Source organism: Brachyistius frenatus, unplaced genomic scaffold (assembly GCF_029030835.1).
Source record: "Brachyistius frenatus isolate BFR_SWC_R1_liver_20210118 unplaced genomic scaffold, ASM2903083v1 Contig_5, whole genome shotgun sequence".
In the NCBI taxonomy this organism is placed as follows: Eukaryota; Metazoa; Chordata; class Actinopteri; family Embiotocidae; genus Brachyistius; species Brachyistius frenatus.
The window spans coordinates 3,086,319-3,108,622 of record NW_027210604.1 but is presented as its reverse complement, the minus strand read 5'-3'; the positions used below and the strand labels follow the sequence as shown (position 1 = coordinate 3,108,622).

General features: G+C 42.0%; 2 protein-coding genes across 2 annotated transcripts in view; one reads left to right on the top strand and one right to left on the bottom strand.

Moving 5' to 3' along the window:
- skp1 (S-phase kinase-associated protein 1) overlaps window positions 1-22,304 on the bottom strand; it is a 140,512-nt gene that overhangs the window by 16,373 nt on the left and 101,835 nt on the right. The gene's annotated exons all lie outside the window — the stretch shown is intronic.
- Window positions 12,171-21,869, top strand: ube2b (ubiquitin-conjugating enzyme E2B (RAD6 homolog)). The gene is made up of 6 exons (XM_069717118.1): window positions 12,171-12,363; window positions 16,094-16,174; window positions 17,001-17,026; window positions 19,260-19,349; window positions 20,048-20,136; window positions 20,905-21,869. Exons 1-6 carry the CDS (start codon window positions 12,320-12,322, stop codon window positions 21,031-21,033), a joined length of 459 nt encoding a protein of 152 aa, XP_069573219.1. The 5' UTR covers window positions 12,171-12,319; the 3' UTR covers window positions 21,034-21,869.

The following is a 22,304-nucleotide window of genomic DNA, read 5'->3' as shown; positions in this document are numbered from 1 at the left end:
TTAAATCTTGTGCGAATGTAAAAACAAGGGTTTATTTAGTACTCTATGTTTAGTTTTGTATTTGTTTGCTTTAATGGATTTTTTTTTTTTTAATTTGGCCTGGTTGTATCATTTCTTTCTATTTTGGCTCTATTTCGCACATTTGTTAAACATGTCTAAGAGTCTATTTAATGTAAAGAAGTGTATGGAAAGCAAAAAAAGACACCTCAAATTAATGGTTAAATTAATGCTAATATATGGTACCTGTAACCATTTTCCTTCAACGACAATTTGTACATGGGAATAGGTTTCTAAAAATAAAACCACACAAAATCCCTGAAGTTGACCTCTGTGCCTTCAATGGTAACCCTTGTTAAAATGTTGGCGTGTCAAGGGATCCATTGCTGTAGAAATGTATGTTTCTATCTCTCTTTAGCTTTTCCCAAATATGATTGGTGAATATTGGCACTGAATTTTCAGTCTAGGCTACATCAAGTTTATGATCGTGAGGAACTGTCATTGTTCAGCAGATAATTTGAATATCTGTAAAACAAACCCCAAAAAAAAGGTTATCTCAGTGTACCAACTGATAAAACATGCTATAAAACCTTGATTAGATGAATTATGTTTGTAAAGGGATTGTTTCCTTTAATTAGAAAGAAATAATAAAAAAGTATTATATATATATATTTTTTTTATGTAAGGAGACGTTTATAGCAGCCACACCGGAGGTTGTTTTTGTGGTTGAAAAATTGCCTGTCTGTCGGAATCGCCTAACTTCCGGTCCCACTGGTTCAGCGTGTCTAGCTTGGCTGCGCAGCGGAGCGCCGGCCGAGTCAAATAACAACCGGAGACCGATGACGGCAGCTCGGTCATTGGCTCACTGTGCTGCTTCCTCTGCGGTTTTATTGGCCCACCGTTTAATAGAGAAGTTACCAACACACACACACACACACACACACACACTAGTGAGAACACATCATCACACCCTGGAAGCATGTTGTGAATTTTATGGTGTGGCCATGACGTCAGTGTTTTACATGAAGGCCACATTGAGGAAACAACATTAAAGGCCATCTTTGTCTTCATATATTTCAGCCATTCTGTTATGGATATAGTTAAACCAGTCACCACTTAGCAGGGTTTTATCATTTTTCCAGGCTATAACCAAAATTAGTAAATGATCCTACTAAGGTAGCCCATAGTGCCAAATCTCCAAAGTAGGTGTTTCTTCAAATATGAAACAGCCTTGCATTTCAAGAGATTTTACTGTATAGATAACATCTTTAAAACCCAGTTAAATTGACATCATAACAAACTAATATAACTTTACGTGGATGCTCCGTGCAGAACAGCCTTGTCAAATATTTAACAGCGCTTTAGAGAACACGTAATGCTTTGTGAGCAGTTTTCCTTTATTTTTTTTTACAGTGCAAGACATTTACTCAAACCTCAGATTTCGATTCTGTAATAACCTTGTGTTTCTGTCAAACTCCTCAGAAGGAGTTCAAAATACTGCCCCAATCCGTTTCTCTTGTCTTAACAATCCATAATGTACGCCGAACAGTACACGGCGGAGGCGACATCGCAGCTGCAGCATGTTCTTTGAAGAAAACGTTTTGCCCTCTATCTCAGTGAGCTGCGGTCTAAATACACCTGTGCGCTGCTTTTACGTGTTTCCGTTCACAGATGATGTGTGGCATGGAGTCAGTGGGGAAACGGGTAGCCTCGCCGGTGGGGGTGGGGGTGGGGTGGGGAAGTGAGGTGCACAACTTCAGGAAGTAGATGCAATTGGCCAAGAAATAGTCTGAACCGAAGTAAACATTTGTGCCACATTTGAAGAAGTTTCCTCAGTGTGCCTCTGAAGTACGTAGCTCACGGTTCGTCGGTTAGACGCGAGGTGTCAGTTGACCTTTGACCTTTAGACTACCAAAATCTTTGTCCATCCTTGACCTTAGTAAAACGCATGGGCCGATTTTCCACGAAATCCCCTTCGAGGTCTTACTGAGATCTAGCGTCGCTGAGGACCGGAGCGTGTAAAGTCACCGCGACCTTGACTTTTGACCTTGGATCTATTCCGTTCACTCTTCGGGACCAAGCGAACGTTTGTGCCAAATTTGAAGGGAATTCCATCGAGGCGTTCTTGAGATATCGCGTTCACCAGAATAGTGCAGACGGACAACCTACTAAGATATCTCTGGCGACTGCTGGTGGTGAGGAACAAAAACAAAAACAAAAAAAACAAAAAATATTGTGTTAATTTGTGAGCTGTAGGGGTGCTAAGAACAGAGCTGGGCCAGCAGCTGTTTCTAGACTTCATGGTTAGCCAACAGGCTGTGGCTATTTTCATATCTAACAGATATAAAAGAGGTATTGATCTTCTCATCTCACTCACTGTTGTCCCAAAATGTCAAACTGTCACTGCAGTTGTTTTTTTTGTTTGTTTTTTTTCTCCAAAAGTCCATGAGCTCTTGCAGTAATTTGCACATTTTACAGTGTGAGGGCGAAAAGAGAAGAAGAAAAAACAACAACAACAACAACAACACAGACTCTGCAACTGCAGGTCCGTTGTCATGTCATGTGCGCCCTCGTCAGTTATTGATCTTTCACCAGTTACGTCACGACGTGTTGATTGATCCCTTTCAGCCTCAGCGGTCCAGTAAGGAGCTTCGGGACACGTTCACCTGCGATCGGCTATCCCGCACGATCGCATCATTGTGTTTTGCCTTTTCTATAAAGATCTGTTGGGTTTCTGCTCTGACAGACTCCTCTCCGCGGCAACATTGCAGTATTAACCTGAGTCTTTGTGTCAGCGTGTTACATGTTGTGCGACTGAAATCTCGGCACGAACCCTGCTGCGGTCAGTTTGGCACCAACCGTTCAAAATGCAAACCCACGCGTCAAACAACAACGGCCATCAAAGGCTCAATCGGCTCCATCTTTCAGGGCTGACGCGCTGGAACACCGACAAGCGTCGCGTCAATTAACAATCATTGTATCTTAAATTAAAGCTGTTAGGTTCCTTTGTGGAAGGCGATGAAAAGCTCTGCCGCTCACACACACACACACACACACCAAAAAAAAAAAAGTGCTTTTATGATCATTTTAAACATCAAACATCAGGTCAATAAATCGAAAATACCTTCAAAAAAGGTTTAGTTGCAATTACAATTTCCCTAGAGATTACAGTCGTAATCATCGTACCCACTCGTCAGCATCAGCGAGGGGGAATATATCCCTCTAAAATCAAAGTGGACATTTTTTTTTGGTTGTTTTATTTCAGAGAAAGAAATCAGTTCTTTTTGTACAGTACCGCAGAGGATGGCTGTGTGCCGTAAATGCCGCATCTCTCAAGAAGTCCTTTATTAAAAAGCAGATTAAAATTTGCCGAGCAGAACCGAACACTGCTGCTTCGAGAGCGCACTCCTTAAAATTGGAAATCTGCTTGCAAGTGCACAATAATAATAATAATACAATATTTTTTTTTTTACATTTTCTGCTTTGCAAGGAAAGGAGACAAAAGGCTTCAGCTGCATTCTTGAAATAATAATAATAATTAAAAAAAAACCTAACCAGCAACTCCTTCTGGATGAAGATAATCAGTACAAGACTTGAATGTCAGATCACCCTCACAAAAACATGCATCTTTAATCATGTTTGTATAATGATATTTCAACATCCACTTAACTCGCGAAAAGCCTCCACATGATCAAGTCTCATGTCTGTGACCCTGCAGCCTATTTTAGATCATGACAAGCGTACTGTGGATCGTTGTTTTCCACATTAACATTTCATCGATCAATTTCTCAACAGGCTAATCCTGGCTGTTTGATTGTTGTGGCCAGCGAACTTGGGCATGCGTCCAACCTGGCCCACCGGGGTGGCTCGTCGTCCCCCCCCCCCCCCCCCTCCCGATGTGAGCAGTCTGTCTGTATTCAGTTCATCTCTTTGGGAGTTTTTTTTTAAAAAAATTTTTTTAGCTTAAAGTCTGTCAAAGACAGCAAGTTTATTTAGTCTGAGACTTCTTTTTTTTTTAGATTCTTCCCAATGAGTAATAGAAACACACGAGTCCCTTTGAGAGTGCAACACCTTCAGTCTGGCAGCTCACTTTTGCAAAACGTAAAAAAAAAAAAAAAAAAAAAAAAAAAAGCTGAATCAAAGAAAACTATATTTTAACAGGTGGATTTCACAATCGTTTTAGCCTGCGTTGTTGAGCTTTAACCAACCCCGTTCACGTCTCGAGCAATGACATATTAGAGCCAGATATAGAAGCGTTGTAGAAGCGATGACACGTTGACCACTACTGCATCGAGAGGTACGAGACAAAAAGGCAAGGCAACACAATACAAGAGGTTAATCCAGCTCTCGGATGGAGCCGGCGTGAGCTCCCGACATGCCATTAAGGATACAGCAGGATACACGACTCCGTTATCGCCACACCAATCAAACGGCTGCAATTCATCAGGAGGGGCCTTATGGTCTCTGTTCTCGTTCTCGTTTGGCCATTAAAAGCCAGTAGGGTACCTGCTGCTGCTGCTGCTGCTGTTGCTGCTGCTGCTGCCGTCCAACATCTAAATTTAAATACTCTGCGTGTGCCAAGGAGGTTTTGGATAAATGCCCTTTTAATTCCAGGCGAGCAGATGCAGGCCGCGCGTTGGATGCCGGTGCCAGACTATCGGGATGTCCGAACCCTCCCGTAAACAACGCCATCACAGATACGTGTTTGTGTTTGATGTGACAGACGGAGACAGACGGTGGGACAGGAAGACAATATGCATCCTCCGAAACAATCACAACGACTTACGACGTAGTTTATCAGGCGTACGTGAAATTAGATTAGCGGTGCCTCGGCAAGGCGTGTGACGATTACGCTCTGCATGACAAACAGACAGACACGCACAGATATAGAGACGCAGATGACAGTTTAGTATTAGTTTGGGCTACATACAGAGTGCCTGCTCAGTATAGCAGTTCATTCTAATATGAATGTATTTTACAGGCATTGATAAAAAATAAAAAAAAACTTTTAAAATATTATATGACATTAGACACAGAAATCAACACAGAAAAAGGCAGAGGAAACCTAATATTACATTATAGGGCACATGCTGCACTTCTATACCTTCCAGTGTCATATCTCATGTTCATATTTTAAAGTTTCATTGTTATTATCAGAGTATGTCCGACTCTTTCCACCCGTGTCGTTTGCATTTGTGCAGTAAATGGTGGCAATTCTTCTACGTGTCGGACTAAATATAGAGATGCACATATAAACAGAAAATGAAGAGAGGCAGCAACAACCTCTACCTCTCTCCCTCCTTTTCGTTCTACCAATTAGCATCCAGTATTGTGTCTCCAGGATACCTGAAACCATGACAACAGCAGCCTGCTGTTCCCCATCTGAGATCTCGAGCTCCATCTGCTGTTGATAACGAGCAAGTTGAGGCTTTTTGTCCCTCTTTCACTCACTTTAGAGGAGAGGACGTGTTTTTTGGGGGGGACAAATATATTTCCAATTATATTCCAAATTAAATGGTTGATGATTGTGATTGATTTGATGTAACTAAGAAACCTTTTTTCTGGATTGTTTGGCAAAATTATCTCAAATTAAAGTTCACTTACTAACTTTTTCTGGATCTTTCAACAGCATCCAACAATCTTCATCAGCGAATGGAATTTGCCCAATTATCACCTCACAGAACCTTCAGTCAGATAATAAAAGGGTTCCTGTAAATTGGGGAAAGGTCCCAAACCCAGTGGAGATAAAGAAGATGAAGATTATTTAATCAAAGTTGAATTTCTGACATTAAGAATGAACTCTCTTCCCTAGAAACTGGCCAGTTTTCAGTCAAATACATCTTTGAAAATGATTCGATATTTCAAATGACATTTCAGCCACTTGTATGCTTTATGTCTGCATTTGGTGATTTCAGCACATACGATGCTGTCATGAAGGTGCTTATTATAAGCATATTCAAAATTCAACCACCACACACAGGCTAGTAACTTTATGGCGAGTCAAACAAACCAGAGCCTTTTTTTATGGACACACGTTGCTGGAAGTGGAGAGGCCAGATTTGATTAAAAAGAAGGGAGATTGACAGAAGGAAACAAGTGCAGCCTAGTTTGCGTTTGTGTTCAGGTGTAAAAGTAAACTCTGTACTTCTTTCGGTATGTATTAAAATTTAATATCATTCGCTGCCTCTGCTACTCTGTCTCCACAGGGTCGGGTACAACTCCATTGTTTTTCATGCCTCACTGATACATAACGTAGAAACGTGTTGCTACAAAAAGCCCAGTTGTTGCATCAGTGATGAATAATGAGATGCTGCTCACAGTGATCCACAGCAGATTTCTATTTGGTTATGCACACCTTCAATCTTCCCCATGTCTAAGAGGCTTTTATAACAAAATTGATATCAACACAGGAGCATTCTGCTCCAACATACCAGAATCTGTATACCCAATGCTGTTTCTTTTTTTTAAAGGAGCCGATCACTCAAATCACAAGAAATGTATTTCTGTAGTGGTCTTTTAAAACACACGGAGATATCCAGTCCAGAGAGCACCTTAAACACTGCAACAGAGGCTACAGGGATTTTGTACGAGTTTTCAAAACTCTCAGTGTGTCAATTTTACCATGTAGTCTCTGTCAGGTATAGAAACCAAAGGGGACATTTTGGGTACATTTGGATACATACAGTATCTCTGAGGGGAAAAGTGTATATCCCTGCATTGAGACTCAGGTAACACTAAAACTGGAGGCTCACTGTAATCCAACATTTTACTAATTTAATTGGTTTTATTCTTGGGACCAATCAATTAATGTAGTTAATCATTAGTTATTAGCAATTGTTTAAAAAAATGTATGTGGTTTCTTTTAATGACAAGGATACTATATTGTGTCCCTCCATGGAACAAATGAAATGAAGACATCCTGCTCTATTACAAAGATATAATCCTAGATGATCAATATACTGAGTCTGCAGACACAACAGTGCCTCCAAGAGGCGCCACTGAGGTACAGCGATGCTTTAAGCACAATGTCAATATCAGCATGTTAAATAACCACGATAAGATGCTATTGTACATTGTGTAATGTTGACAAAGTACAACTGAGGCTGACGAGGATGTCATTTGTTTTTTTGGTCACTTAAGGTGGCAATTTATCATTTTCACCTTTAGAAATTACTCCAAAAATGTCAACTTTACGGGTGAAATTGGAGGAAAATTCAGGTGATTACCAGAGTCAGTAGATTTCAGCTTTTGTGGTTTAAAACATCAATATGACTCAGAAATTTAGGAGACAGTTGATCATAAGGCACCTAATAAAACAGATCAAAAACCGTGACAAGATTCAGTTTAATGTTGTCCATATCCGGTGAATTATTTTAATCCATTTAAATTTCATCATTGCCACTAAAAGCACCAGTGCCCTTCACAGGTCCGTAAAATACGACGGTGACACCGCGGCCGTGACCGGCTGCCCAAACACTGACCCAGTCAACCGTGTAATTTAATTACCCCCGTCACCCATGCAGACGTAACGAGACATCGGAGCTCTAATGAGACAATTAGCTTGTACCATCTTTCAGCTTTGCTCCTCATTAGTGCTCAAGGCCCCTGCACATGTTGATGGCTCCATCAGGGGCTCCGCCCCGACACTCACAGACTGGAGTCTTCCAGGCGCCAGCAGCAGGTTTCTGTGGTGACTAATGGGGTCTTTAGAGTGAGACTGATGTGTGAGGTATGAAGGTCTGAGTAATTTCTCCATCCACAGAACACAAGGAAGAAGGAGGAAGGGACGGAGGGAAACATGCATTAACCCACAGTAAAGTTCAACCCATGAACTTTGTAAATGCAGAAAAAAAATAACGATATTTCAAGACTGAAGATTGCATCTGTCCAGCTGTGCTGTCACATACTTCTGTTTCAGATTTCAGATGTCAGATTCACAAGATTCTGTAAAAAAAATCCTTTGTTACCTCTTTTGTGGGACCTTGGTCACATGATCCCATGTCACATGACATTTTACATGCGTGTAAGTTTAACGCTTTCAAAACGTGTACCGTTCACGCATAGAAAGACCAAAGCGTGGCTGTTTCACATTTTGCTGTAGTGGACCAGCATGTCTATTTAAAGCTTTGCCGTGATACTGGGTTGAAAAATGACATATGTAAATACATGTGTATCATCAAATTATGATATTTCTGGATTCATTTAAAATTAATTTCTCACTGTACAGTACAGTAGTTGTTCAGTGTCTCTGTAGAGCAGTTTACGATAAAAAAATTAAAAAATAAAGATTTTTTTTTTAAAAAATAAACCACAATGCATTGTGTAACTCAAGTGATGTAGTAATTAACAAACAAATTTAAACTATGACTGCTACAATCATCCACAAGAATAAAATTTGAATTTAGTGAAGAGGAAAAAGCTCTGAAAACTAAACACATATATATATTATTAAAACCCTTCTTATAATACTGTACATCCATTGTTTCAGAAACTGAGCAAGCAACAAAGAGAAACATCACAGCCTTAGTGAGAGTGAGAAAGCTTTGCACCATTTCTTTGTCCTTTCTATTAAAAGCACCTGAGCTCAGCAGTGATACTCTCTTTCTGCCTCTTCCGGCTGGATCCACGGGTTTGTTTCAGTTTCTGACAGACAACCGCAGGGGTCACCTTTTCCTCCACAAAGCAGCCAGACAGGGAATTACAAAAACGAACTTTTACCACGTCTAGAAGCTGTTCAAATCCCCCCTCTGTTGATTAAAAAAAGTTTCATCAGCTGCCCTGACTTAACACCCCTTTTTTTTTACTACTCATGAAATCCCATATACAGTATACATCCATTTCCTCCCTCAAGAGTCTAGCATAGCAACACGTGATGTAAATGTGTTTTGAATTACATAAAGAAACATGCTTTTCATTCCTGGCTGTTGGGGGAGCTGCGGCCGAGCCTTTTTGTCTTTGTGTGACCTACATTCTCACCATAGTGAAACAGGCTAACGGGGCTTTGGGTCTATTGATATCTGCAATCTGGACTCTCTCAGGGAAATGGTCAAGAGAGTGATTAAGCTAGATTAAATAGCCAGATATATTTGCTGGAGCTTTGAGTGGGATTTCACAGAGGCCCTGCAGTGGGACTGGAGCTCTATAACTAACTCAGCGCGTGAGTCAAGATTGAGCTCGCTAAAAAAAAATCAGCGATATTGATTTAAAAGAATCAGATATTAAAAGATGTTCAATCGATTATTACAAAGAAAAGAAACGCTGCAAATTCCCACAACTGAAAGAGAGAAATTCCAAATGATTGATCGAATATCAGGACAGTTGACAGTTATTGTTTGAGGACTGATTAATCAACTGATTCTTTCTGCTTTAGAAACCATCGTATACATCTATAATTTCACATAATCTGTAATTGTGTAAATACCCACAATGTAAAAAAGGGGAATTTTATCCACCAGCCAAATCTAATTAAAAATGTGGAAATCAGTGTAATCAAGTGAACCAGCGGAGATTTGTTCACAGGAAATGAAAAAACTCACAGAAAATGAAGATGCACATGATAAAACAACAACAAAAATAATTACTGGAAGATGTAATAGGAGAAGGAAGCGAGCCATTCAATAAAATTCAAATAACTCTTGACACCACCAACAAATTAAAACCCGTGGTAAAAACCTAAGCCGGCATTGTGTGAAGAATATTTCCCTCTGTTTCTCTCTGTCTGCAGGCCAAATCACTCTAACAGAGAGTTGTATTTACACTGAGCCTGTTGTATTTGCGGTATTGTCCTAATCACAGAGAACTGTGCAACCATGAAAGCAAAGGCGGTTAGTGTTATCCCATGTTATCCATCATTTTCATGGACCACTGCTGTACAAACACACACACTTGTGATCCCAGCAGCAGCAAGAAGAGGAAAAGAAAGCGCGAAAACATTTGACTCTGATTCGTTTTATAATGTCAGGTGCTGTTCACTTCTATTAAGATTTTTTTTTTTCTCTGCTGCTTTCGGATTATATTTTAGGGGTCAAAGGTCATTGCAACCCCTTCAAAACACGTTTGTGGCCAGAGTTTAAAATTTTCACACACCGATTATGACAAACTTTCACACAAAAATCAAATAGGATAACGCGTTGAAGTGATGGCATTTTAAATCCAGAAGGTCAACTTTACTCTCAGGAACTGAAACAGAGATCGTCCCCGCATTTCAACATTTGGTAAAACGCTGAATTGGCGACACTGATCTGATGTGTGGTGATTGTGTAGATCTTCTATGCAGTTGTGTTGATGATGTGTGTGGGGCATCGCTGTTTTAGAATCTGTAGCTTTTTGCAGCAGCAGCATCTATACTTGAAGCATTGTCCTCTGTAAATCGGCTTTATTTGCCAGGCATGTGTAATGCACGTGTGATGATTCTTTCAAAGCCTTATCTACATATATCATAGGAGTCTGGAAAGATCTACAAACGGCAACTTCACTGCTTGCCAGAGGAGGACTGCAATGATTTCCCATGACTTTGCACTGAATGTGTTCCTGGTCAAATTGTATGTAAATGCTCCAATAAAAATACTAATATTTGACATTAAAAAAAAAAAAGGTCCACACACACCCTAAAATTATACGTCATTAATTTATGAAGTGCCACTGTATGTTGGTTTCAAATTTTTCACTCAGGGGAGAGAGCGGGGACAGTGACAGTTAATGGGGGAGTAATAACGTTTTAAGCAGAGAAAACCTTAAAGCCGCTCGTTATAAAAATATATATATATATTTTTTTAAAAGATCCTGTGTTGTAAAAATCCTGATGCCTTTTCCAGGGTGCACTTCTAACTTCATGATCACTGCCTGTATAGTATGTCACTGTATAGTTGTATTCTTCTTTTGTGAAGCAATATTCTACACACGTTGCAGAATAACATCAACCAGTGAATTCTCTGTAAATATATATTTACACTAAATATTATTATTAGAAAATCACTCCATATTATCGCTGACTTGTTGCTAATCACTTAACAGGCACAGTGCATTAGCAACAGATGGATTATGTAATTTTTTTTTAAAAGTAAACCACTTACTGCTGAGTAGATTATTAGACTGGTGCACATTAATTTGTATTTTTCACCCGTTATCCGTCCACAAGTCAAAATGGGTGGATTGTATTAGGGAGGATGACATGCTTGTTTGACACGTCCCATATCAACAAATGGATGACATTAATGACAAATGTTAGCTCACTTTGCACAGCTCTTCTCCAGTAAACCGGCTTTATTCACCTCAACAAATATCTGTGGCTGTTTTGCTCTCATCAGGGCTGTGTGTGTGTTATTAGTTGTTAATAAAAATGAATTATACTGTTACCGTGACAACAGACAAAGCTGATCATAATGGCCATGTCCAGATAGATAGATAGATAGATAGATAGATAGATAGATAGATAGATAGATAGATAGATAGATAGATAGATAGATAGATAGATAGATAGATAGATAGATAGATAGATGTATTTACACATATTTTATAGCAGAATAGCTGTAAAAATATACCTGAATCACACATTTCCTTCGATGGTTTTCTATATTATTTGGAAAAGGGATCTATAATACTGATCCATAATACTCTGAAGATGTCAGACTCCATAATCTGGCTTTATAGCCTCTCTTCTGTTCACAGCAATCCCTCTATCCTTCTTCTGTAAACATGTAATATCAAACTCTGGGCTGTGCTGTGAAGTTAAGACCATAATTTTCACCCAACAGCACAGAAACGCGGACGTTTGTCTCAAAATCTGCCCATGAACCACAGAAAAATGCAAAAATTCACTCTTCATATGTGGAGACTTAGAGAGGATGTTTGCGTCAATAATAGCTGCATGATATTAAAAAGAGAAGAAAAAAAAATGCAGTGAGGAAATAGAAACTCTTTAAAAGAGAACATTATAACAATGCAATATTTCTTTAAAAAAAACAACAACAATATATATATATATTAGTTCTCCAATATACTCTGAGATGTTTGATGTATTTCGCACGTCATTACCAATCGAAAATATAGTTGTTGTTGTTTTTTTTACCTGCTTCCTGACACGAGCGGGGCTGTACCTCCGCGAGACACCGACGACGTCACAATAAATAGCGACGTCACAATAAATAGCGAGCCAGTTGTTTTTGAGAGAAGAAGAAGAAGAAAGAAGAAGAAGAAAGAAGAAGAAGAAGAAGAAGAGCTGCGAGCGGAAGAAACACCGGATTTGGTTTCGGACAGCGTTCAGTTTATGGTCCCGGTTTAGTTTCTTTTTTCTTTTTTTTTTTTAAAAACCACATTTTCAATAATGTCGACCCCGGCAAGGCGACGGCTTATGAGAGATTTTAAAAGGTAGGCTGCTTACGGCCATCTCTGCTGTTTGTGTCCGGAGCTATAGCGTTTAGCTTTAGCTTAGCTTAGCGTTTAGCCGCTGGTACAAACAATACTGTTTATAAAGCCCGACGGGAGTTATTGTGAAATAAACGTGTTCATTTAGGCGGTTTGTGTCGACGCACGGTATCTCACGGGTTGACATAAACACTAAGGGATTGTTTGAATGGTATTTTTTTTTTCCCCCCGATATTCGGAGATGGTAGTTTTAGTTTTGTACCCAGGGTACAACGATAGTTGGGTTTTTGTTGTTGTTGTTGTTGTTGTGTGTTTTTGTTTTTCTGGCCAAGTTTGTTATGTTTTGGGGTACGATTTCAGCTAGTGGAGGTTTAACTGAGGTGGGAGACACCTTGCGGGATTAAACGCTTGTGAGCAATTCAGAAAACAATTCGTCTTTTGGTTTAACTGCCCCCCCCCCTCCTCCTCCTCCTCCTCCTGCCTCCTGATGAGGAGCTGGAGGTGAGTGGATTTATTTATCTGAATTATTACGTGCAGGCTGCGAGCTGTGGTTTTGTTTTTTTTAAAATGGAGCTGTTAAAAACAACAAGGTACTGTTTTTGGTCAAATTCCCCTTTGCTGCAACGTGGCTTGCAGGTGTTGCACAACTCGGGCTTTGTGGTCAGGGAGGGGTGGGGGGGGGGGGTGCCCACCGTGAGGGGGGGGGGGGTGCCCACCGTCTCTACCGTAGCTGAACACGTTCCTGCCACCTCTTCCTCGTGCCTTTTTGTTGTTATTGTTGTTGTTGTTGTGTGGATACATGATCGGTGTATCCTCCTTCTCTTAAATGATCAAACTGGTGCTGTGAAGACAAAAACAATATGTTCTGGCTTCCTGGGAGAATCACACCTGCCAAGGACCTGCTTGTAATACCTGCTACGCCCCCCCCCCCATACACACACACCACCCCCCCCCCCCCGCACCTCCCAAATCTGTTGCCTTGCTCCATATGGCATCCCACAGTATGTGTGTGTGTGTGCGCTCACGAGTGTGTGTTATTCACACACGCCTGTCAGTGGGGGGGGGGGTAAAAAAAAAAAAGAGATGCTAAGCTATTCTACTAAGAACAGCCGTCGAAGCGGGGCGGATAAGGTGTCACTGTAACTCTACTCCGCTGTGCAGGTCCCCAGGTGGTAAACTGTGACACCGAGGCAACGAAAACACAATTGCAGATGCCTGAATCGGTCTCCACACCGCGGCCGGCTGATTGAACGCAGTCTTGCATGATATTGCTTAACCTCCAATTGTTTTGATCTACAAGTCAAATTATTTGCACGACGCGTTTCTTGAGACCTGAGCTGTTGAATTATTTGGACCGCCGCGCTGTTGTGTGACGTTTTGGCTCGGTAACTTGGATGTGAAATGACACTTTGGTGTTGAAATGCTGCCTAAATATGGGTTTTGTTTTTAGCTCCGTGAAGTGAACGGTTCAAAAGCTTATGGTCCTTTTTTGGTAAAGAATTTTTCCAGATTCTAGTCAGTAAAGCGTGACTTTCGTTTCTTCTTAAAATGTATTTTTAGACGCAATATGCTTTCTGAAACCAAAGCCAGCATACCTTCAGTTTCACACAGTCTTAGTGCTCTTTAGAGTTTTGGTGAGAGTTAGTAAACTAGTCTAATTAGTGCCACCTTTTTTCCGATCTTAATGCTATTTTGACACCGTTAAAAGTTTATTGGCATTACATGTACTAACAGAAATTATACTAGGGCTACAGCTCAACTATTTTCACGATATGTATGAGGATACTCGTAAGGTGTTGGCTGATTTCTCAATAGTTAGTTGTTTATTCTGGTACATGGCAAGAAAGAATGAAGGTCTGAGTCGCCTCAAGTCCAAGTTGATGTCTTCAGATGTCTCATTTTGTCCGACCAACAATCAAAATACCAACGACTTTCAGTTTACAAACGAAAAACAACCAGAGAAGCGGCAACTATAAAATGATTGGTGTTCTTTTCATAATGAATAGCCTGTGTAATTAATCAAATATCCAAGCGGTTGCCAATTCATTTTCTGACAGTCGATCTGAAAATAACCACCACGCAGTTTTTTTTTTTTTTTTTAGTTTGTTTGTTTGTTTTTGTTGTTGTGTGGGTTCCTATCCATCAGACACTTGTTTCAGACCCTGATCAATACTCTGATAAGCTCGAGACTGCTGCCAGAAACTCGACTTAACCTGTTGACCTGACTGCCGACACCTGTTTTGATTCGTTGACGCCTTTGTTGCTAGGCAATTGTTGCCGTGGCCTTTATTCACCTGGCAGAGCTTCAAACAGCTCGGGGCAGTTTTCTTTCTTGAACCGCAACTAATGATTATTTTCACCTACGATCACTCCCATCCATGATTACGTTGGCTTGTCAGACGAATACCTTGGCCTGTAAAATGTGCAAAAACATAAAGCCAAAACACACATCAAAAATATGGAGAACCCATAATGGTGTCTTTGTGGTCTTACTCTTACATGCCTTTTGAAAAACAACAACAACAAAAAAATCCTTCAGATGCTCAATCATTGATTTTTAAGTTGGATTCTATTTATCCTGCAAAAGGGCCAGAAATGCACTGAGCTCATGCAGATCTTGCAGCTTTTCTGTTTGCATAACAACATTTTGCGCGTCTGTTTTGGACGGACTAAATCTGCCATTTTCACTATTTGATTATTATTGATCATTTGAAGAAAAAAAAGAAAAAAAAAAAGGAAATGGATTGATAATGAACTCGGAGGCCGACTTTTAAGCATCTAATCTCACTCGAGTGAAACAACCATGTCTGCGTTTGCAACCTGCCACAATCATTCACAGTCCTTTTATTCATTTTTCTGTCGGTAAAACGGCGGCTCTCGATGTGACACTATCGTCCTCTCTCTCTCTCTCTGTTGCTGCCTCGTTCTTTTCTTTATTCCAAACACACTCGATGCAGCAAACATCAATTCCTCAATCAATCAATCAATTTATTTATTTTAAACAAAATACTGAGTGTCCAGCGCCGACAGGAACTTCGTTCTGGTCGTCGGCGTGTCGTCTAGATCTGCGAAACAAACGTGCATTGATGGAAGCGCATCGGGGGGGGGGGGGGGTGATAGTGGGGGTGGGGGGGGGGGAGGGAGGTGCCTCTCCTTCCTTTGTCTGTCTGCGGTTTATCCCAGATCGCAACAACATTAGCGGAGTCATTTCCGGTCAAGGTCGACTCGGTCGTTAAAGTGCTCGGCGTCAACACCGCCGGCGCTCTTGACGCTCGGGTGGGGTTGGGGGGTGGGGGTACAGTCGCAGAACCGTAGTGGCTTCAGACGAGCGTTCGGGGTGTAGCTTACGTTGACGGACGCGGGACCGGGACGGGACCGGGACGGGCGGTGTGCAGTCGAGCCTGCGAGCCCGGCCGTCCACTGGCAGTCACACGTTGATACCGGCAGTTTGTTGTTTTGACTGATAATTATCCTCTGCAGTCAAAGGTGTTCATTTAAAATCCTCTCGCGCTCACTCACCCTTGTCTCTCCGGTGTCTCTCCCTCTGGCTTCTCCCTCCTTTTCTATGCACCTGTCGTTTTGCGTTATCATTTCATTTTTAATCCCTTCCCGTCTCTTTTTTTTCTTTTTGTCCTCGCTGCCCTCTCCTCTGTGCCTCTCTTGCCGTTTCTGTGTCCTTCCCTTTTTCTCCGCTCATCTTTTTGTCTGTCTCTGTCTGTCTCTCTGTCTTTAGACTTCAAGAAGATCCTCCTACCGGTGTGAGCGGCGCACCGTCGGAGAACAACATCATGCTTTGGAACGCTGTTATTTTTGGGTGAGTCATGCTCTAAATCCAACTCCGCCCCGCTGTGTTTACCGTGCCACAGGGATTGGGATTAACGGACTCTGCGGCCCGCCCACCCCGTCGGATTCTCATTCTCCACATCCCCCCCCTTTAACAAAAAGAAGAGAAAAAAAAGGAAAAAAAAAAAAAAAGTTTGATTATAGCCCCGATTGTTGCACAGAGCAGTCTGGGAAATCAGCATGTAGAGTCCCAGTGGGCGTTTGATGGAAGAACCGGGCCGGAGCGAGATGTTGGGACGAGGGAGCTCGCACGAAGACCGAACCATCGGACTCGCTTTTTTTTTTTTTTTACACGGCCTCTCTGTTGGTGCGCGATCTCAAGTGCAGATGGAAGGAGAGCGAATCGCGCAAACGCAAAGAAGCGACGTGCTTTTATGACGCTGAAAAAAAAAACACCGGCTTGAAATTCAAGTCAAAGCGAGAATCAATGAAACGTCAAAAGCGAACGGGTTCACCGAAAGAACCCGAAAACAAGGTCGTAAAGAGGCAAAACAGCAAACCGGAGGAGCACCCGCGCGTTTGTGGGAAATGTACTCGACAGCAGCTCCTCACCTAATTTGAATGGGAAGCTGCCAGGAATGTAAAAATGTGAAGGCAGCCGTTTTAATTGGCCCCTTTAACACCGACTGAATGAATGTGAAGAGCTGAGTAAATAAAGCCTCCGGTGTCTGCGTGGAGCTTGCAGTCCTTGAAGGATACTGTAGTGGGTAGACTCTGCACAAGGACTGGTCTGAGAGGGGATTTTCTGGAAATGGGGAGTAATTTGATTTCTATCTCTCTCTCTCTGCCCTCTGCAGGCCTGTGGGGACACCATTCGAAGATGGTAAGTTTAAATGTGTCATTTCCGATAACGTGCAGGCTGATGTTCGTCTGTTTTGTTTGTGGGGTTGTAGGTTCAGTCCTTTTTACAAACCGCCCCGCTGTGCGTGTTGTCCAAACTGTCGGGAGCCAAAAGTCAGGCAGCGGTCGCTCGCTCGCTCGCGCAACAAAAATAACCCCCGTCGAACAGCTCAAACTTCCGCGCGTTAAAATCAAGACTTTCACAAAACTACTTCAGCGATAATCATAACTAAGAGAATATCTGTAGGTGGTTTTTTTTTTCCTTTTCAAAAGGCTGAAGTCATTTCTCAATTCAAGGCCTCGAGGTGATCGTATCTAGACTCTTTCCGAATTACCTCGCGGGGGGGAGGGGGGGGGCGGTCTGCGAGCGCCTGGACGTTTCCTGAAGGTCGCGTCTCTGAACCCCCGAACGAACTCGACCCGCAGTGAAACAGCGGAGACGCGCGTCTCACGAGCTGCCTTTCGCCGTCGAGTGCCGCCGGTCAGGCGAGTTCACTTTCGGCGTCGGGTGAACCTCGCGGGAACCGCAGCCTCCCCCCCGAGTCCTCGGACACGAGGATCTCCTGGACTTGGAACTTTCGGCGTGAGACGATCACGAGGTCAAACGCCGTCAACCGGGAATGCGCGCTCGAATCCCTCGGTGGGTTTTCGTCCGACCGAAAGAGGAAACGGCCGGACGACGCTGAACCTCCCCGCCCGTCTTCCGCATCGACAGGCCGGCTCCGTTCAGATGGATGAGGTGGGGCCGCCCTTTGCGCTCCTTGGGACGGTACTCAAGTACAGCGTGCTCCGAATATATTGCGTCGCAGCAAAGGCAACGTATCCCTGAATAAACGACGACTTCTAATAGACGACGACTCCCGTTTTCACCGAGTTTGGATTCGAATGCCCTGAAATCAAAGCTGCGTGTCCACTTACACCTACATTAATAATGACTTTATGGCATTGACTCGAATGTTTGTCACAAAATAAAGAGAAGGTAAAGACATGGCCGGTTTCTGTTTTTGTTTTTTTTAATTTCTTTTTTTATCTAATATACGAAATATATCAAGTTTTGCTCTTGTGTGATCTGTGTCTGTCTGAGAATCGTGTTTCCGTCACCTCTTTTGAATATCACTACCAGGAATTTAGGTTAGGTAGTTACTTTATTAATCCCCGAGGGGACATTTTTTCGCTACAGTAGCATACAGGAAGCAATAAGATAATAATAGAATAATAGAAAAGCAATAAAATAGCAGTAAAAAAATATAAATATAAAAAAATAGAAAAGCAATACATTTTAATAAATAGAAAATAGAAAAGCAATAAAATAGCAGTAAAAAATATAAATATAAAAAAATAGAAAAGCAATAAATTTTAATAAATAGAAAAGCAATAAAATAGCAGTAAAAAAATATAAATATAAAAAAATAGAAAAGCAATAAATTTTAATAAATAGAAAATAGAAAAGCAATAAAATAGCAGTAAAAAATATAAATATAAAAAAATAGAAAAGCAATAAATTTTAATAAATAGAAAATAGAAAAGCAATAAAATAGCAGTAAAAAAATATAAATATAAAAAAATATAAAAGCAATAAATTTTAATAAATAGAAAATAGAAAAGCAATAAAATAGCAGTAAAAAATATAAATATAAAATATAAAATGCACAGTATATACAGTATACGCAGTACAGTATATATCTATATATTTAGTAGCCGAACATGACTTGTCTTTGTTCCCTTGGCAACATGTTTGCTGTTCGTCTGTGTGATTCGTACAGTGCAGCTAACGTGCACATAAATCCCCCCTTTTTTTTTTTTTTTATGTCTCGTGCACATTTTAATTTATTTTTCCCGCCGTATTTATGACTTGGGTCAGGCACGAGAAGTGCTGACTCGAGGTTTGTTGTTTTTGGCTCGTTATAGTCCCCTCCCTCCTTTTTTAATTTTTTTTTAATTTTTTTTTTAAAATTATTATTATTATTTTTTTAATCCGGCTTCCCGCCCGCAGCATCGACACGTCTGCCTCGGCGAAGGACTATTTTCTCGTTTGTCGTCTGAGCCTGGCGACGTTTCTCGCAACCTAAATGTTACTCCGACCGCCTCGATCCGTCACATCTGTATTCTCCTTGCGAAATTACTCGTGTTCATTCGTCCCCCCCCCCCCTCTCCCTTCCCCTCCTCACCCTCTCCCCCTTCTTCCCTTTTTTCTTTTTCTTTTTTTATCTCCGCAGGAACATTTAAGCTTCTGATAGAGTTTTCAGAGGAGTACCCGAACAAGCCTCCCACAGTTCGCTTCGTCTCCAGAATGTTTCACCCGAATGGTAAGCAGCTACTTGGTGCGAACACCCTTTTATTCACCGAGACGAACCCCCCCCCCCTCCCACCTCCACCCCCGTGTTGGGAAAGAGAAGTAAACACCTGCAAAACATCTGCAATATACGCGTGTATAAACTGAATATACAAAATGTTTGGACATTACATGCTGTCCTTTTTTTTTTTTTTTTTTTTTGGCACAATGTGTCCCGCCATTATCTCGAAGCTTCAGGTTCCTCCTTTGCTTCTCAACTGGAGCCGTTCCCTCCCAGTCATCTCCCTCCGCCGGTCCGTAATCCAAATTCATTTCGTCTGTTAAAGCCGCCAGATGAAGTTGCTTCTTTTTGTTTGCGTCCGAGTGAGTTTGCGACCAGGAAAGGAGTGCCGCGTTTGAGTCGTGCCGTTTTTAAATCGGAAGTTCTCTCGAGCTGATTTATTTGCTTTTTATTTTTTATTTTTTTTATTATTTTTTTTATGTGCGCCGCAGTTCTACAGAACCTGCGTGGTTTGAAGTGCGCCGCGCCGCTGATTTAAACCGACGTCGCTGATCCGTTGATTGACGCGCCCGCCCGCCCGTTCTGCATCTCGTGCTTTCAGCGTTGAGTGATAGAAGAGCAGTCGATCACACAGTCGACGTAAATACTTGGAAGTTGATGATAACGTGATGTTAATTTCTGCTTCATTTTTGTTTTGTTTTGTTCCCCAGTTTACGCAGATGGCAGTATATGTTTAGACATCCTTCAGAACCGCTGGAGCCCCACGTACGACGTGTCGTCCATACTCACCTCCATCCAGGTTGGTTGGTTTGACTGCCTTTTTTTTGCTTCCGTCTCGCCGTGAATGCAGCCTGATTTGAAATACGCCGGGGCCGTTGTCGGATCTGAATAGCCCTCGTGAATTTCGCTTGAAACACCGCGGGGGGCAGCGGGGAGGGAGGAGGGGCGGGAGGGGCGGGGGGGTTTAATCAGACGGCTCAGAGGCGGCTTCCGCGTCGTGCCGGCGGCGCGCAGCAGGAAGGAAGCTGTAACCTTGGCGAGAACGTATTCAAAGTACCGTCGCCGGATCAAAAGCAGCGCCCGAGTTTTGTGAGCCGTGGCGTGCGCGAGTTTTTTTTATTTTTTTTTTTTTAATTTCACCGCGGACCGGTGGGGGAAAAAAATAAAAAAATTGGATGGGGGGGGGGGGGGGGGGCAAAACCTAACGAGTGGTACGGGGCCGGGAGCAAACGATTGCCTTTCGAGAGGGACGTTTTGTCCCGTCGGAGAACGAACGAACGAGCCGTCGCGCCGCGGTTCAGCTCGTTTTGCCCAATTGTTGTCGCTCAGATCATCACAGCGGAGCTCTGCGGTGACGGTCTGACCTTGACGGGGGGCGAGGTGGAGGGGGGGGGACAAATTCACGGTGCACGACCCGGTAAATGTCAAAAGAACTTTCATCAGCGCTCCACCCAGTTCAGAGAATCTCCTCGGGTCACGTAAACATTCCCGTCATTGTTCTTTTCTTTTCTTTTCTTTTCTTTTCTTTTCTTTTCTTTTCTTTTCTTTTCTTTTCTTTTCTCCGCAGTCGTTGCTGGACGAGCCAAACCCCAACAGCCCGGCCAACAGCCAGGCGGCACAGCTGTATCAAGAAAACAAGAGGGAGTACGAAAAGAGGGTGACGGCCATCGTGGAGCAGAGCTGGGTGGACGTCTGAGCTCCTCTACGCTCGCTCGCTCGCTCTTCTCTCCATCGCCCTCTCTTCATCATCCCAGTACTTCAAGCCCTCTCAGTTTTACCTCCATCGAGAAAAAAACAACAAAAAAAACAAAACAGCAACTATATCAGATGAACTCAAGTGCCACCCTGAAAATAAGAGAAACAACCAAACCAGAATGGACATTAACTTGCTTGCCAATATATTTTAGGAAAAAGAGAGAGAGGGAAATCAATCTTTATAGTTGTGTTTCTTGTCCTTAATTTTACTTTTTATTTTTATTTTTTTTTATTGCATGATGTGAAATAAGTTATTGCTAACAGAATTTGTAATATATCTTCGTTGTTTGGTTGGACTGATGCTGTTAGTGTTTGCGTTTTACAGACTTGTTTTTTTTTAATTATTATTATTATTTTTTTCTGTATTGTCTGCTGGTGTGCACACAACTTGGCTGTTTTGGAAAGGGGCACATTGATGACCAAATGAGTATATTTTGAAAGTCGCGGAGGGAGAGGGGGAAAAAAAAAAAAAGAAAAGAAAATCCCAGAAAATGCCTTTTTCAGAGTCGGTAGCATCATAATTCTTTTGAGATTTCAGCTGATAAAAGAACAATCTCCGGCCTGTTCCGGCGTCTCGCTTGTTTATTTTAAGCGACGCTGTAGGTTCGGGCTCACAGACGTCACCGGCTTCAGCGGTGCCAAGTCTCCCTTTGCACTGATGAATCATGACTCCCTGGCTCGCCGTCGCCGAGCTTTTTTTTTTTTATTTGAATCATTTCTGGGCCTGAGCTAGAAGATAATGTTGGAGAGGGTTATGAGAGAGTGAACATTTAACACCGGGAGGAAGGGGAGGAAGGGGGAGGGGGGCTGTCATCCTTTCTCTCATGCTGTTATTCTTTTGTCGAGTATTATCGAAATTGTACGTCGAGCCTCTGAGCTCGGGAATTCAACAACGAGCGGTTAAGGAAGAATCTCTTCGTGTTGGGAAAAAAAAAAACGGCCAGAATTGGCAGAATAATGACGAAACAGGCTGGATGCTTTTTGACATCGCTTTTTTTTTTTTTTTTTTTTTAAAGTCCATCCTGCTCCTTTTCAATCATAAACCGAATCTAATAAATAAAATAAGAGGGTGAAGGCTGGGGTTGCATTAAACCTTTTTTTTTTGATTGAACTGCCATCTTCTCTTGCTCCCACACGTTTTTTTATTTCTTTTTTTAATTTCCCTCGCCACAGAAAGCAAATGACTTTTGTTGCCCGTGACGCGCGTCAGCC

Excerpts from the sequence above, each read along its gene's own strand:
- ube2b (XM_069717118.1), top strand. The coding sequence starts at position 12,320 with ATGTCGACCCCGGCAAGGCGACGGCTTATGAGAGATTTTAAAAG. Across the intron at positions 12,364-16,093 it reads CTTATGAGAGATTTTAAAAG|ACTTCAAGAAGATCCTCCTA; the intron begins GTAGGCTGCTTA and ends CTCTGTCTTTAG. Across the intron at positions 17,027-19,259 it reads GGGGACACCATTCGAAGATG|GAACATTTAAGCTTCTGATA; the intron begins GTAAGTTTAAAT and ends TTATCTCCGCAG.